The sequence below is a fragment of the Rhea americana genome, unplaced genomic scaffold (assembly GCF_003343005.1).
Source record: "Rhea americana isolate MKP2758 unplaced genomic scaffold, rheAme1 scaffold_102, whole genome shotgun sequence".
NCBI classification, from domain to species: domain Eukaryota; kingdom Metazoa; phylum Chordata; class Aves; order Rheiformes; family Rheidae; genus Rhea; species Rhea americana.
Window position 1 is genome coordinate 1,980,894 of NW_028185062.1, and position 16,914 is coordinate 1,997,807.

The following is a 16,914-nucleotide window of genomic DNA, read 5'->3' on the forward strand; positions in this document are numbered from 1 at the left end:
TGAATTGGAGACAAAGCTCRAAACGTGTTACACTGCAATGTTAACAGCTTCTGTTCGGAAGAAAGCAACACCTACTTCATTGCAGATATACAATGTCTGCAACATTTGCACAGTGGGGAAGACGACTGCTCCCTGTATAAATCCAGAGCACGTCACTGCAAATAAGGTTTTTAATTAAAAACTGGCATTGCTGAGCCTCCTGCTGACTGACAGCCTCTCACTACCTCCTCCTCAGATGGCTAAAATCAGCTTCCAAGAGGTATGGCAGAAAGAAACAAAATCACTAACATGCTCGGGTTTGACAAGTCTCTGCTGGGGACAATTTCAATAGCAGGGTACTGCAGAGAGGAGTAAGGAGAGAAAGTAGATGACTATTTAGGAAGACTTCCCTAATGATTGCTCAGAACATCACAAACAAGACGGCACAGGTGGTGTTTTATTCCTAGGCCTGCCGACAGGATGATCAGGCAGGACAATTTTAATCAGAAGCCATATTGTTAAGCAGAACGCAGAACAATGTTTGTACCTCAGTGGGTGCAGCTTTCTTAAAATAYAAAGTAGGCTTGGGGGTTAGCTAAGTTGTTAACCTTGACAGAGGTCTGTATCCCTCAGGAAAAAGAGGCAGAGAGAAGCTCTGAAGTCCAAAAACAAACAAAAACTTCTTACTTCCATGGCCAGAACATTTTCCCCCAATTTAACGCAAAGGAGCTTATACTGAGTGTTAGTACTGTACCTTCAGGAGGCTCTTCCTGCAGATGAGGGGGCAATTCTTCACTGGTTGTCTCAGTTTCATCTTCCACCATCTGCGTTTCTACGCTTGGTCCCTGTAGAACAGAACAGCAAAGAGGAGGTAAATTGGAGAAAGTTCAAAAAGGAACCACAAAAATAATTAAAGAATTAAATAATATGCTAGACAACGAACACAAGGAGCTCACTTTAGTTGATGAAAAAGCAAGCTGCTGGGAGGTTTATCTGCAGTCTAATTATGTAGCAGAGGAAGGAAAAAAAGATTGATAAAAGGATTGTTCAAACTAACAAGCAAAGGTTTGAGTGTCCAAGTAGACTCAAAATAGGAACTAAACAATGACGCACAGTTTCTAAATTATTATTTCTAAAACACATAATATAATAATCATTCAAATCCCATTTACCAAGGGCTSTGGCAGATTCTCCATCACTTGGAATTTTCAGGAAAAAAAATCCAATCTTTGATTTAGAAGGATTTATCCATGTCTTACCAAGACTGGACTCTGAAGTGTTTGCAGCCTGTTTGATACAGGAGATTGATATGGATTATGCAAATGGTCCCACACCTTACTTTTCTTATGTGCAAGTAAGACTTAAAATAGGTCACAAAAATATTTTCAAAGAAAGGCAAAGCAACCTTGTTTACAGTCTCCTAACCATTCAAGTCTGTTGACCAGTTTTCCCCAATCACATTTGTACCTGCACGTGCGTGTGCATGCACGATAWATTAACTTCCAGTAGCTTCTAGAGCTACTAGATTGCCCCCTAAAGTTTTGCAATTCCACTTGCCAGACTTCATGTCCTTGACAACAGCCTGCAACATTGCTGATGCAAGGATGTGAGCAGTTAGATTTGTAGACTTAGAAAGCACTAACTTTTATTTAAGGCTGAGAACTCACTTTACATACACAACCTTTTCATGACTTGAGAAACCATAAAACCGTAGTTGTTTTTTCAAAGAAAAATAAGGCTCTTAATCTTTTTTTAAAAAATAATGGCAGAGTGAACATTAGGTGTAGTTTAAAAATAAGATCTATTCATGATTTTCTTCATTCCAGGCACTACTGCAGTCAAAAGCAAAATAAGAATTTTAGCACTCATTAGCAATGCTAAACATGAATGGGCTTGTAGTCTGAACTATCAGAAAATGCATATTAATATGCACAATTAATGCAGCTGGAAGGTTACAGAAGGCAGTTTAAACATCAGTACATTAAAAACTTGCAAGATTTTACTGTTCAAACTCATGGAGAAAAAGGGATCATAACATTAAATCTGCAGTATTTGTTTTCCAACCTCACAATTGCAAGGTTATCCCACAGCATTGCGTACTTTCTCCATTTTCTCACTTTGCAAACTATAAACAGTAATACGTTTTATTCCTTCCTTCACAGAAAGAGCTTACATTTTCATTCATTTCCCATAATTTCAACAGAACAAGTATGAAAACAGAAGGTACTATCACATTGTTTTCAAAAGTCTTATAGCTAGGAAAAACAACACAAGTGAAATGTTAAAGTCTACTGCATTAATGCCACCTCATAACCTTGACATCTGCCATCCTTGATTGTGCAAGCTTTATTTGTGGAATCAATACTAAATGAATATTGTTACTAGATGTTTTTAAATGCGGAGGAAAATGTTCCAGCTTCAGCCAATGAACTATTTAAACATTATGTCATTCCTAATAGTAACTCTCATAGAAAGCACRAAAGTGATCACTGCAGACTATAGATGAATATTTCTTATAATCTGATCAAAAATTGAATCCAGGAGGCAGCTATCAGCACTGAGATCTAACCATCTCCTCACTTCAGCTGAGTAATGCAATACAGATCTGGATAGGAGCAACAAAATGAATATAGAGTATGTTTCTCTTTGTACACATGAGCATCTATTTAGTTTCTGCATCAGTCACACGCAGTGTACTACCTACGCATTTTTTCTTACCCATTAGGGCTACAGAGAGAAAGGAGATGAGGCTACTTTAGTTTACCAAAGCAAAGTGCATTTTCACATAATGATCAGATACATAAGATGTAAGGCACTAAAATCTATACTTCAAATATTCTAAACCACAACCATAAAAAAAAATCCTGAACTAGAAGCAATCTCCTAACTCTTTGCCTCTACTTTCCCTTATCATAGGAAAGCCTAGATGAATATTTAGAATGTATATTAAGTTTGAATAGTCAGGGACTAATACTGTTGGCTCTTTGTCTCCATGATATCATCAGTGCTCATTATTTTCCTCAAGTTTTTATTGCCTATAATAAATATAACTTGATTAAGCCTTAAGAATAGTATATAAAACCTGTTTAATCAAGCAACCTTCCTTGTATAATTAATATCTTCCTCTGGCCCCAACACCCACTTAGTAGTAGCACAGGAGAAATAGTAGAATCACTGTTATCTACCTTCATGTTATACATCCTGAAAGAAAAATAGCTAAGATGAGCAGATCTTAGCCTTGCATATCTGTACACATTAAGATGACAGAGACTGTGCCAAGTCACTAAATAAAGCTTAGAGCACTTTCAGCATTGGTGTAACTTCTCCAGCTAGATGCTTTGCTGGTGTTCAGGGATATAACTGTGCTAAACATTGGTCTCTATTTAAGTCATGCCTATCTCTTCTTAATTCCCTGAATTCAACAGCCTTTAATTAAAAATGCAGAGATCAAGATATGCAGATGATATAGTGTCAGCTCGGGAAGTACTAGTTTGCATGTCCAAGAGAAACTTACCCAGAGTACTGTGAGACTCTGCAAATTAGCTAGTAGTTTGCAAAACTTTTCTTTAAAAAGGATGATACCCACTTAAAAAACACCCACACAGTAAGAGGATCCGATCCCATACAACGCAAAGCTTAAGTCCATACCAATTACTTGCTGCCTGCTAAGATGTTCTGGCTTCTAGGGACTAAGGAAAAAGCAAATCAGCTCATTTTTCTGAAGAGCCCTTCCCCACACAAATTCAATGCCCTAAAGAACATTAATATAGCAATAAAATTAACTAGCTAAGAACAAGTTTATCAAAGATGATCATTTAAATCTCTCAGCCTTCAGCTACCAAGAAAAAACATCATCTTTTCCTTCAAGAAAAAAAAAGCTAGTAGTCTCACTTTGCTACTGTGAGACAAACCTGCTCACAGTGTTTTATTCTGACAACAGTGATACTCCTTTAATTTACAGCTGTTGTCATTTATATAAAGATGATGCAAAATGCTACCAAAACAGAGTGATTTTATATCTTTGTCTTTATGCAAAAAAAACCCAGTGTTCAGCAACCAACAGTCTGCCTCTCCAGAAAAGTGGCTATCATTTGCAATATTTATCCTGAAATAAATGTTTGTCTTGGCTGATAGTCAGTTTTAGTCCTAAACTAGTATTAACAAATCCAGCTCTGAGCAAGACAGAGCCCTCTACAGACCACTATAGAAGGTGACGGCTGAGATGATCTTTGCTATCACTTGTTTGTCTCCACATAAAAACTCTAACATTTGCTAGTGAAATTCCAGAGAAGAGAAAAATATGTGATCCAAGAGAATCACATTAACAGAACATTCTTAAACCCTAACAGATGTGGCCAGAAATTTTGAAGGGAGCATTTATACTACCGGAAAGAAAAGAAAAAAAAAAAAAAAAAAAAAAAAAAAAAAAAAANAAAAAAAAAAAAAAAAAAAAAAAAAAAAAAAAAAACACATCCAACAACACAGCGTATTTTGAACTATATATATGTATTTTGTATCTTATTTAAAATTTATTCCCAAGAACACTACTGAAAAAAATTACTTCTAAGTTTTGTTATTATTTCAAGATTTTACACGAAAAATTGGAAACACAGTCTAGATTGAAGTGTGTCATTTCAAGTAACGATAAACTTATCTTTTCTGGGGATCTCTTACTTCCTAAAATGAAGTTGGAAACATTTTCTATAGAACAAACCAAGTTCTTATCTCATTGCCAGCTTATCACCCTATACAAGGAGCTGCTAGAAGAAGTAATTTATCAGACTGTGGCATATCAATTTCATCCTTGTTACCAGCGAATAAGCATGCATAGTGTTACTACTGAATTTCACCAAGTAATTAAAATGTCACACAGTTAAAAATAGATGAGATACTAGTATCCCCATCTAGAAGAAATACTTAAGGTTCTCAAACCTTGACCGACATTATTAACAAGATCATAGAGTCTCTGTACAATTGCTTTGTATCTTAGATTAGCGTGCTCATTGATTTTGCAACTACATCTGCTGCGTTGAATTCACCAGGTCTGCTGCAAGCTTGGTAACATAACCATCAATACCTATTACAGRTATGCACAGTTCTGGTAGCATGGCAATCTAGAGCAATCAAAACAAGTCCACAAAATCATATTCCAAGAAGATTTATAATTAAGTCATTGGTCTCAACTTGTTTCAGTTAACATTTCAAGAATGAGGCAACAGAAGTTTGATTTTTCACTCTTAAGGAGACAAACATATAGGGGAATCTGATCGGATATACACAATTGAATACATTAACATGCTGCACATAAACAGTCAGGCAGTGTTAAGCAATTTTGTAATAATCTTGACCTCCATCCGCAGCAGAAGCAATGCACTCAGACGTTGCCTTTGTTTGATGCCCTCTCTTAGGAGCATCTAGGAAGCAGGAAAAAAGTACAGACGTTTAGAAACATTGCTAGGTTATTAAATGCATGATAGTCTTTCAATTATTTATGGTCTGTATAATCTTTGTAATTGAAAATATGTGGTTTTATTCCTCAGTACAGCAATCAGAGGAGCATAAAATTATACAGGTACTGTTAAAGGAATAGTCAGGTTATGGCATGTAACAGAAGAACATCCTACTGAAAAGAGTCTCTAGGCTCTCCAGAGACAGATCCTGTTCTCATAAGCAAGCACATTAGTTCCTTTCAGAAACTGATGACTCTCTGGATACAACCATTAAGGTTCAGTGCCACTTTTTACAGGTCATATTTAAGAACAGGACCTAAGCTGACCAGAAACACGCTGATTCAAGTACAGGTAACAGCATCCTTCCAACTGAAGCCTACRGTCACGCCAGTGCAGCTTAGTCTGTCCCTCCTAACAGCCTCAATGAACTACACAGACACTGAAGAGCTTTACACAAACACGCTAAATATGACAAAGATCAAGAGAAAACCTACAGGGATTCTCCCAGAAACTGTTGGAGAAACTTATCCCATGTTCTGATCACACCACGTGACTATTGACCTTGCAGTGCAGCTTAAGTCAAATATTACGGGCTGTTGTGAGCTGGCAAATTCATGTTCATTTGCTGCCTTACACCGTCTTTCAGAGTAAGTATGGATGGAGAGGAGAGTCTGCCAGGATTCAAGGGAAATGAAACAAAGTATTACAAACTGGAGTGTAATCACCTACAACCATCTCAGGCTACCCAATATGCTTTCCCTTGCAATACAACACTTTTCAATRTAATTCAGACCAGGCCTTCAGCATTATGCCTGTGTTTTCAGAGTATTGAAAAAAAAATGTATTTTACTAGTGCTGTAGTAAGCCCACACATGACAAAGCAAGAAGGTTCCCATCCAGTGTCAGGCAGTATTTTCTGCCAGGCATCAAGACACTGAAACCATGAGGTGTCTTTATCATCATATTTACATTAACAAGTGTTTTCAGCGTGGCCTTTCCCACGTCTTCCTGCATAGACACACACTGTAAGAGACCTAGTTTAAAACACTCCCTATGCACCTCTGACTGTGGGATCAAAGTCCAACCCTGCCTTTGGAAAAGCAGATCACACAAAGAGTCTACTCTATTTGCAGTGTATTAAATATTCAGAAAATCCATATAGTTCAGGAGCAATCCCTGCACTGGGCAGCCATTACCGTCCCACTTTGCACATCCGTTAACAGTGTCACTGCAAATGCCCAAAAGGATGAGTCAATGCTGGAAATGGTCAAGCTTGCTACAGACTCCCCATATTCAGTCCTAATTTTAGGTCTTTCGGACTCTGCTTTTGTACTTACATTACACTGATCACATTATCTATTGACTCTTAACTAAGCCAAGATTAGGCTAATGAATAGCCAAAAAATCATAACAGAAGTCCAATCAAGCCAAATTACCAGCATTTTCCAGGGAGTGGATTTTTTYCTTACTGAAATTAAAGGAATTTGGGACAAATCACGTGAAGTTTCTTTCAGTTTATGACTACTAATAAGACAACTTTACTGCTGTACTGCTGTTCCCAGGCAAGGAGAGGCACATACGTTACGAACCTGCTTATTCTTCCTATTCCTACTCAACTTCTAGAAATGGAGGTGTTAAAAAAAAAAAAAAAAAAAACTCCACCCCCAAACAACAACTATTCTTTACATTGAATTTTATCTGGAATGATTGCCCTGTTTCAGAACACAAACTACAAGTTCTTAAATGCCACAGGTCATGGCTTTTGCAGTAGTTTGAGAACTGAACTATTAGAATACTCTTTAAAAATTATTCTAGACTCCTGGTGAAACTCCAGCTTATCTATTAATTTATCTGAGCAATTTTTATTGGAAAGGGTATTTATTTCCCAGTCTAGATCATCTTATTTCCTCGCTTGTTCCCAAATCCTTCAATTTAGCTTTCCTTTCTCTGACATTCATCATCACATTTTCTTCTATCCTGCATTTGAGCCTAAAAACTCACTTTTTTCACCATTTGAGTCTACCTTCTTCCTAGAAAAGCCTCCCCTTGACAGCTCACAAGATCATATCTCCTACTTCAGTCTATCTAAAGCTTCAACTGCCAGCCTAGGTCACCTGTCCTCAGTCCTGCCCAACACTGATTTTTCAGCTCTAGCACTGTATGTAGGCACAATTCCAACAAAGCCATTTAACAGAGGAAAACTACTGGCGGCACAGACATCACCCTTCCACATCTGTAATCTCACTTGCAAGCTTTCCCAGCACAGGTCCAACATCTTTTTTGTATATTGCCAAATACACATCAACCAGTATCTACAAAGTACAGATTCACCTCTAAGGCCTTACAAGACCCCGTAGGTCTGTGAGAAGAAAACATCAAGTAATCCTTAAACATATGACAGCTTGATAAGTGCTTTGAGAATCAACAATGGTATTTTTAAAGGATCGTAATAGAAGCATTGACTTTTCCCACATTATGCTTAAAGAATTTATTCCGTGCCAACAAGGCAGCTGGTTTCCTGCACACTTGTGTGTTTTGTCTCTTCTGACAACCACAAGATCCCAGCTCTTCTTGTCCCAGGCCTATTTCCTCCAAATGGGCAAAGGAGGATACAGTTACGATTAGGCCAAATGCTTCTCAGATCCAGCAATGTAACAGTTGACCTTCATCAGGTATTCTTACAGCRATTAATTTAGGGGTCTCTCCTCTATCCAACCACTGACTGTTCCTCAGAATCTATCTTTGAGATTTCATGTTTARCAAAATTTAATTAAATTACCTCATCTTTCATACTTGGTAGTGTCTTTGCTTCAGAACATCCTTTCTGCTTCTACAGAATTACATGAAGCCTCAATTCCTATAAAAGGCAAGTTTTAAAAAAAACAAAAACTAACAAAAAAGTAATTCTCCCCTCCCCCCAAAAAACAGRTTTTGCACAGACACTGTAATAGTTCAACTGGATGTCTCCCTTGCTCAGGTAGCTGGGGGGGGGGTCTATGGGTACTTACTTTCAGCTAAAGCATATAACCACCCAACATTACCCAGTATCTCCTTGTAGTTACTTCAGTGCTCAGATAACCTTTCTCAAACAACAGAAAAAAAAACACCCTTTGTTTCAAGGGTATCTGTTATAATTGCAGGTTTTACTTTGGCAATGATTTTTCAATAAATTTTGGATTTAAGACAGCCTCATTTAATATTTTCTAAATACAACAGGAAAGTTCCAWTAAATCAGCCAATCCTATTGCATGCATGCCCATACCTCTGGAGGCTCCAAGGTCAGTCAGATTTAAAAAAAGAGAGAGTAAAGAGTGATCTGTAACCACAAAGCTGCATGAAAACAAACAAACAAAAAGGCTACATTTAAGAAAGCCTCTCGACAGATGTTTTGCTTCTAATTTTGCAAAACAAGATTCACCCATAATGAGAGATTTCGTGCCARGTCTCAGCCCAAGGGGAATTTGTGTTGTAGTTACAAATCCCTTAGAACACTGAAGAAGAGTACAGAAATAGAAATGCTGAAGATATTACTGTTAAATCATAACACTTTACTGATAGTATGCTATAAGAAAGAACAGTTACTTAGATTATTTGGTCTTCTGCATTTGGCAAATGCATTAGTGAGGCTACGATTTAACTACACTTAACTTTGTTTTGACCATTGGACAGAACACGCTTGCAGAGCATAAAGACAACATGAGCAAGCTTTAATGTTGCAAAATCCAAATTAAGATCAAGATCTATTGTTCTTAGTAAGAGTCAAATTCTATTCTATAGTAAAAGAACAGCTTTAGACTGCGAGTAATCCTAGTTAGGGTTTACTTGGTGTAAGTAACTTCTCAACAGCACTGACAACACCACAACACATTCTCCATTCAGCAAGTTATTAAATGGCCTGTTTTATACTTGACCTTTTATATTCATACTTCTATACGGCAGAGCGCATCATTTATACAGCAAAAAACCTACACAATCTGCTCAGTGATAGTTCAGATGGTTTGGGGTATTTGATTTATTGCATTTAATAGACTTGATCAACATTTCTTTTCCATTTTCAATTATAAAATCAATACATTTAGCCTCCATTTTGAAACCTAATACAGATGAACAAACCTGAGGCAATGCAACGTAATGTTATATGCCAGTAAGGTCTATTTATTTCATAGTCCCTAGATCTCCAAATTATTTACATTAGCAGAAGAATATAAGATACACCTACATCTTTTAACAGATCAAATAATTAATGAAACTCATAATAATGCCAGAAAAAAAAAAAGTAATGTATGTATGTTCTTGTATATTCTTGACAACTAACACAGTTCTAAACAGCCAATATGTAMAGACCAGTCCCTGCTAGACAAATGTGAAAGCTTTTTTGAATTACTAAATGAGTCTAAATTAGTGATAGCACAGAAGGAAATAGGGCTTCTYCTCCTCCTGAAAAACTTCATTCAATCATATATTTGATCTGGCCAGAAGAGAATGCTTGCCACTCAAAGCAAGTTAAAAAGTGTAATAATCAAAAGGATACTATATAGCAGTATAATGGCAGGGAAACTTTACCCAGGTTGACTTACTGTCAAATCTAGTTTAAATTAATACCTTCACAACAAAGAGTATGCCTTGTCCAAAAGGCTGTTTATATTCAAAAACAGTCTGTTACATTACTTTTGCAGGGAATAAGTAAGTTACATGAAGACAAGGTGGTACAGTAACTCAAATGCTAACAGTGTTAAAGTCTGAGGCAGGCTCATACGTATAGGAGATAGTCATCACAGAAACACCCAGCAGATTCAGGAAGAGAGAGATACAAGAGATGCAAGAGATACACAAGATAAAAGATGGAAAGATACAGAACCAAAGCACACGACCCTGAAACACAGAAAACAAATCTGAAAGCAATTAAATCATTACCAATAACAAAATACCAAAACTACCAATTAATCTTATTGGCAACTGACCATTCACTGATTTAGGTAATTTCAGTGGGAAGAAAGAAGAACACTTCCTACGTCCTGTCAGTCATTCGCTGCCTGTCAATGAAGACTTCAGAAAGAAATTCAGACAGCCAAACTAGCAAGTCAGAAGCAAACAGTAACAAGACYGCAGTTTGATTTAACATTTTACATAACTAGTTACCTAAATGGTACAAATATATTTTCTCCAGCCTGGTCTTTGGCAGGGGACTTAACCATTAATGTCAATTTTACTCAGACCGAAGAAAACAGATAATGCACATTTCATTAGGAAAATGAAAAATACTCTGTGCACGATGTGCAAGCACCATCCTAGAAAGTCGCAGACAGTACAAGAAATTTGTCTGAAATACAAATAAGACAACCTTCACTTAATGCAGGCCTATATCTGTATGAGAGATCACATTAATATTTTCTTAATCATACCAGAGACAAAGGAAAAGGTACTATTTCCATTATCCTGATCAGGGCTACAGATTCATATACATAATTTTTTTAAATGATCATGAAGTACTGCATTAAGCAGTATTCTCTAATAGCAGTTTCATAGAGTCAACTTGAATTACCTGRCTTATATGCATGTGTTTCCTTTCAAGTACAAAACTACTATTTTAGCTTTAATGACCTGAAGTACAACTAATTTTTCACCAAAAAAAAAAAAACTTCTTGTTCAAAACTTAAATTTAATTTTAGAAAAGATACAAAAGACTTTGATAACGCTGCAACTCCATTTTAAGTGTAAAGGTGTCCCAAAACATCAAAAGYGATTTTTAAAAGCTAGAAATTTAGGTTATAAATAAAGCATTTCGTTCACTCAAATTATTTCTGTTTGTAATGTTATTTCATTACGAATTTCAAGGTGAGTTTTCTGCTAAATGGATCAAATACGTTCTGGAATTAGCACTAAGCAAACAAGCAGGGAGATTGCAATATGCTATATTTATCACATTACTATCATTTTGGTTCATGGCTAGGCAGTAAAGTATTCCCCTCCTTACACAGGAGTTCTGATCTCAGAYCTCAGCTCTTTCAGCCAGGCATGTTGTTTGTTGTTCTTTTGTTTATTACTGTAGTGTTTTAAAGCTRTAACACTTCAGATAGAGTACCTACTTATTCTACAAAATACAAATACTGCAACTCATGGTACTATCAAGCTCCCSAACCTCATACCTAACCAGCATACCTCAAACTGGACAACCAGAAGTACTACCAGCAATAATGCCCTTTTTGTTTCCAGGCTAGAAATCTTATGCTCTTCCAAAGAATTGTCAGCAGTGCAAGACCACAGCTTGCTGCATAAAAAATTTTAAACAAAGTTACTTCACTCTGCAACTAAACTGCTGTTCAGAGAAAATACTCAATGATCATGACAAACTCAAGCAACATCAGACCTGCTGACTTAAAGGTAAAAATTTATCTAAAGCTATTGCTGCCAGAATAATGATGGTCTTTTATTTTTGAGCATCAGCAAGGTACACAGGCTCTTCATATAAATCAATTCATTATAAACACCAGAATCTCACTAGAACTTAGGCATCTCTGTTAAGACTGTAACATTTGCAAGTGCAAGGCACTTTTGTGACTCCCAGTAAGTTCAACCAGCATCAGTATTTCTTAAGAAACTGCTTAAAAGCCTGTCTCTACCTTCACCTACACAAGTTTGTACCTTGCCAAAACACTTTGAAGGCATGTAACCTCCTCCTGCCTCTGAAATTCAGCTGAAACACTGGGAAAGGAAAACCATCAGAAAGTTTTTAAGTTAGCTCACTGATAAAGAAAAAACAGAATACAAGTATAGGACGGGACACAACCAGTTGTAGGCAGACACCTCAGTCAGAATTAGCTACAGAATATCCCTTCCATGTTCCCTTTTACTCTTCTGTTCTCTTGCATTCACTTTCTCCCATCTTCCTGTAACAAATGCAAGATCATATGACAGCAAAAAAGATAGCTATATACTTCATAGAAAACAATACCTTTTGTCTCGTCTCCTTTCTATAAGCTGTTCCTTTCTGAAGTACTTTTCATTTCAACTTTTATGAGCTCCGCTAAACAGGATCAGAGACACGTAATAAAAAAGTTGTATATACATCATGTTTTGACAGGACAATCCATGACATCCTTCAGGAACTGAACTATCTATCAAAGGCAAAGTAGAGAAGAAACTTACAACATACAATAATTACAAGCAAGAGAAATGTTTACTTAGGCTATCCATAACTTTTAATGCCTCATATTCAAAACACCTGCTTTTATCAGCTCTCTGGATTCATCTGCCAAAAACAGGTACCATAGTCAGAAGATCAGAACCACCATGGGCAATAAATTCATATCATTTCTCTTAGACACAGCTGTAAATTTCTCAAAGGAAAATGTCAAAATTATGACACTCTATAATCCCAAAATACATAGATCAAATGTGAGCACCAGTSAAAGCACTACTAGCTCTCATCACACTTTGCAGCGAGGATCAATTCAGTTRAAAAAGTCATAACTGAAATCACACCTTGCACCCGCAAACAGGAATTCCAGAACCACCTGACACTGACAGCATATTTTATTCCTCTGACTTTGGCTTTAAGTTACAGTAGTGACAGAAGCAGTGTTAGAAGCAGGCAGCACTTAAAATGTGCAGTAGCTAAGACTTGAGAAATTCAGAGCTTAGCCGCAGCGAAAGACTATTAGAAGCACACTGTATTCTAGGCTAACAACTGCTTGTTGACAGTGTGGTGGATGGGGGCCAAGGTGTCTCACAACTATCACATCTCTAATGAATCAAACTGCCCTCCCTGTCTGACAGCACAGGTATGAGAACCTTCTTGTTCCCCAGGTTCCTAATGCACCACAAGAAAGTCTATTTCCTTGCCATGAAAAAGATCTGTCCTTGAAGGAAAGCAAAAGCTCTTAGTATTCACTACATATTCCCTAAATATTCCTACACATACAGCAGTCAGTCAGCTTGAAAGTGGACCTCTCACTCCTGTCCCACAGTGTAGGAAATACAGGTTTCAACCAGTTTTACATTTCATACAGCTAATAAGTGTCCAGAGATACAATCTTTAATGACTGACACTGCTTGAAAGAGATGGGAATAGAAAAAGTATAGAGAGAAACAATCTTGAATCCAATTCCGCTTCGACACCTTAAAATTTGATTTTGCCATGCTGCTTTATTTCACTGTACTTTTCTAATAATGTTATTAGCATATAATAGTATTATTTTACTTGACTGACTTAGAAATAAAACACATGAAGCTTCAGTTTCTCAGCAACAGACGTAAGTGATCTTTTCAGGATACATCATTATTACAAGGAAACTTCCCCGACATTACCACTTACCTCTTTTCATGCACCACTTCCCTCCTATAAGTGGACAGACCATCTTCACACATAGTGGCATTAGTCTGTTTTACTTTCACAGCCCTACATTCTCAGTAATCCGCTACTCAGCAGTGCAGAGAAAGACTCAAAACAAACGCTGATAAAAGTACCCAAACAACTATATTTCCTGAAAACAACAGTTAAGGGAGAAATAAGACTTTTTAAAAAGCTTGGTTCCAACTTTTCTTTGCAACGATCAACAACTTAAASTTTATATTGGGCTATTTTAAAGTCACACTGAGTTATTTGTCAGTAGGTCCCTAAGAAGGGTACAGATCCAACTCCCACAACCCACAAAAACACAAATTCTCCCTTCCTCTCTCTTTTATCCTAGTTTAAGTGAGCTCTGATACCTTAGAGATCAAATATTACTAGATCAACCAGCTGGGATATCCTACAGATTTAACTCCTAAATTCCACATACAAAACAATACAGATTATTTGCCAGTCTGAAGAACATAAAACTGAAGAAACAAAACAGCATCAACAGTAGAAGACTCTGGGCACATTCGCTTATTTATTTTGTATTTATGTCTCTCTTCCGCTTTCTCAGCTTAAGACTTCAAATCATGGATATGCAATGATCTTATATAGAGAAAACTGAGGCAACGGCCATAACAAAAGACAGTAAATGAGCTAAGGAACAACACCGAAAGAAATCAATTTGTCAGAAGGAAAACTGTGAATCTTTTTTTTATGCTTAAAAGCTCTACACAGTGCTTATATCCGATATACAATTGTTTAAAAAAAAAAAAAAAAAAAAAAAAAAAAAAAACTCCCCTCAAACACACACAATTTCCTCCCAATCAGAACATGACTCCACTCACATCTTGTTGCATTCAGAGTGAGCTCATCGAAAATAACCATGAGCATTCCCACTCCAGTGGGGCAAAAGAGAAAAATCAGTAGTAGTAATGGGCTTAGCAAGAACAATCAATAGCTTATTCTACATGCAATAAAACAGAAGCTGAAGGAAATTTTTTTTTTTTTTTTTTCTCCATTTTTAGCCTCAAGCTGGATGTACTATTCAACCAGCAAATCAAGGTTTTTCTTTCACAGTACAAGTTAGCAGCTCATCCAAGGCCATAAAACAGTATCTTCCTCATGTATATTTTTGTTGTTCCATTCCATCAGAATTAACAAGCACTCAGAGAAAGAAATAAATAAAAGATCCCTTTACGGTCAGGAGTTAAACAAAAGCAAAACAAAGCAACTAACACCGCACAGTAGAAAACTTACTTTATATCATATACCTACTCTGAAACTTGTTAACTGTGCAGACACTCAGATCGAGAGCCCTCCATACACAGGGATGATACTAGCTCTGCTGACTGACAAAAACACACATGGCCCAGAGCTCACAACCTACATTAGCTGGGGGACTGGCAGCACACAGAAAGGTCTGAACCAGAACTCTCTGTTACAATACATTCGGACCACAGGTACCTACAGTTTCTGCCTCAAATAGTTTACAATCCAGTTAATCAACACAGCTTTTAATGAGAGGTAAATTCAGGAGACAGGGAATGCCTGGTTTGACTCACGTTTCAGACTGATTAACAGGAGGTGACAATTTAAAGAGTCACACACCTGTAAATGAAACAGCTACAACACAATATAACAGAAAGAAAGAAAGGAATTCAGAGCAATGCTGTGTTACTTCTACAACATAATCCTGCTTTGATTTCTAACCACAAGCACTGCAAAGGCAACCTCCCAAACGAGCACTAACGCACTGCAGCCTTCGCAGCCCGCGCGGTCTCGCTGCCAGGGCACCGACCGAAGCTCCCGGGCAGCTTCAGAAGGAAGCCGCTCCGACCCCCCTCGGGGCGTTTCTACCCTAAGGGTTTCCACTAGCGAACCAGTGAGAAAGGTGCCGCTTTCCTCCAAGCTGCTGCAAGGGCCTGCGAGAAAAGAAACAGAGGTGAACACCACAGCTCTTCCCGGGGGCACGCTGAAAGCGTAAAACCCCTCAGCTACGGAGGTGTAAAACTGCCTACAAAATCACCGGTGAGAGCTACCCAGCCTGGGSAAAGCAGGGCAGTCTCCCTGTAGGAGGGAGACCAGAAAGGAGATAGGAGCACAAGCGGGGAATCTCCACCGCGCTCCCAGGCTGGATTTCCTTTCGGTGACAGCGCTCCGATAAATAATTCCCGCTGCAGCGGAGGAGGGGGCGGGGGGCGAGTCTCCCTCTCGGGACACGGCTGGGAGGCGACGCGAGGCCCCACGCGGGGAGCCGCGAGAAGCTTCCAGAAGTCGCCGCTCGCGGGGCCGCGCAGCTCAGCGGAGCAGAGCGGCCCCCGCCGCCCGGCCTGGCCCGACCCCCCGCCTCGCCTCGCCAGCAGCGGGCCGGGCCGGGCCGGGCCACGATGCGCTCGTCCCGCCGCCGGGCAACGACTGGAGGCAGCGACACCCCGGCGGCCCCTGCCCCTGCCCCTGTCCCTGTCCCAGTCCCCCCCAGCCGCCCCCCACCCCGCCGACTGTCGGCCCGGGAGCGGCGCATCACCTTCATGCCGGGGCTCCCGGAGGGCCGGCGGCTGCGGCTGGGTCCCCGGCCGGGCCGGCGCTGGGGCTGCGGCTCCGCCTGCCCGATGTAAACACACGCCGGCGGGAGGGGCACGGGGGGCAGCGCCATGGCAACCCGGCCGGAAGAGGAAGCGCCGGGGTCAGGGCGCGCGGGCCGCCATCTTGGGGGGGGGGGGACGGCGGCGTCCCGCTCGCGGAGCCGCTCCGCAGCGCTGCGGGAGCTGCGGTGCCCCGCGGTGCCGGCGGGCTGCGCGTCGCCGCCGGCGGGGAGCGCCGCGGGGGCCGTTTCGGGTGCGGGGCCGTTTCGCGCGCTGAGGCGCGGCGGAGCGGCGCTGGCGGCTCCGGGCGCGCGTCCCGCGCTCTGCGCGATCCGCCCGGTGATGCCCCCGAAGCTGGGGAATTCCCCCCAAAAGGAGCTCACACTAACGCCCCTCCTCACTGGGAAGTGCAGCCTTCCGCGCTGACCATCGCTTATGCTGTCGTAGCGGTTTGTGCTCCACAGCACCCGACAGCAGCTTGTGTTAGAGCAGCGTACAGAGCAGAAGTGAACTGTAACGTACTCGCTACTTCGGATTATCACCCCCAATTTATACCTGAAGAAAA

The 16,914-nt window shown here is 39.7% G+C and overlaps 1 protein-coding gene across 1 annotated transcript in view; it reads right to left on the minus strand.

The window, feature by feature from the left end:
* Positions 1-16,399, minus strand: part of LOC146601435 (transmembrane protein 263-like) — a 204,256-nt gene extending 187,857 nt beyond the window's left edge. The window contains exons 1-2 of the mRNA XM_085306457.1: positions 16,292-16,399; positions 734-824 (exon numbers count right to left, since the gene is read on the minus strand). Of these exons, the coding sequence (XP_085162583.1) occupies positions 734-824; positions 16,292-16,297 (97 nt within the window). The 5' untranslated portion in view covers positions 16,298-16,399. The remainder of the gene's footprint in view (positions 1-733; positions 825-16,291) is intronic.
* Between the last annotated feature and the right edge of the window lie 515 nt (positions 16,400-16,914).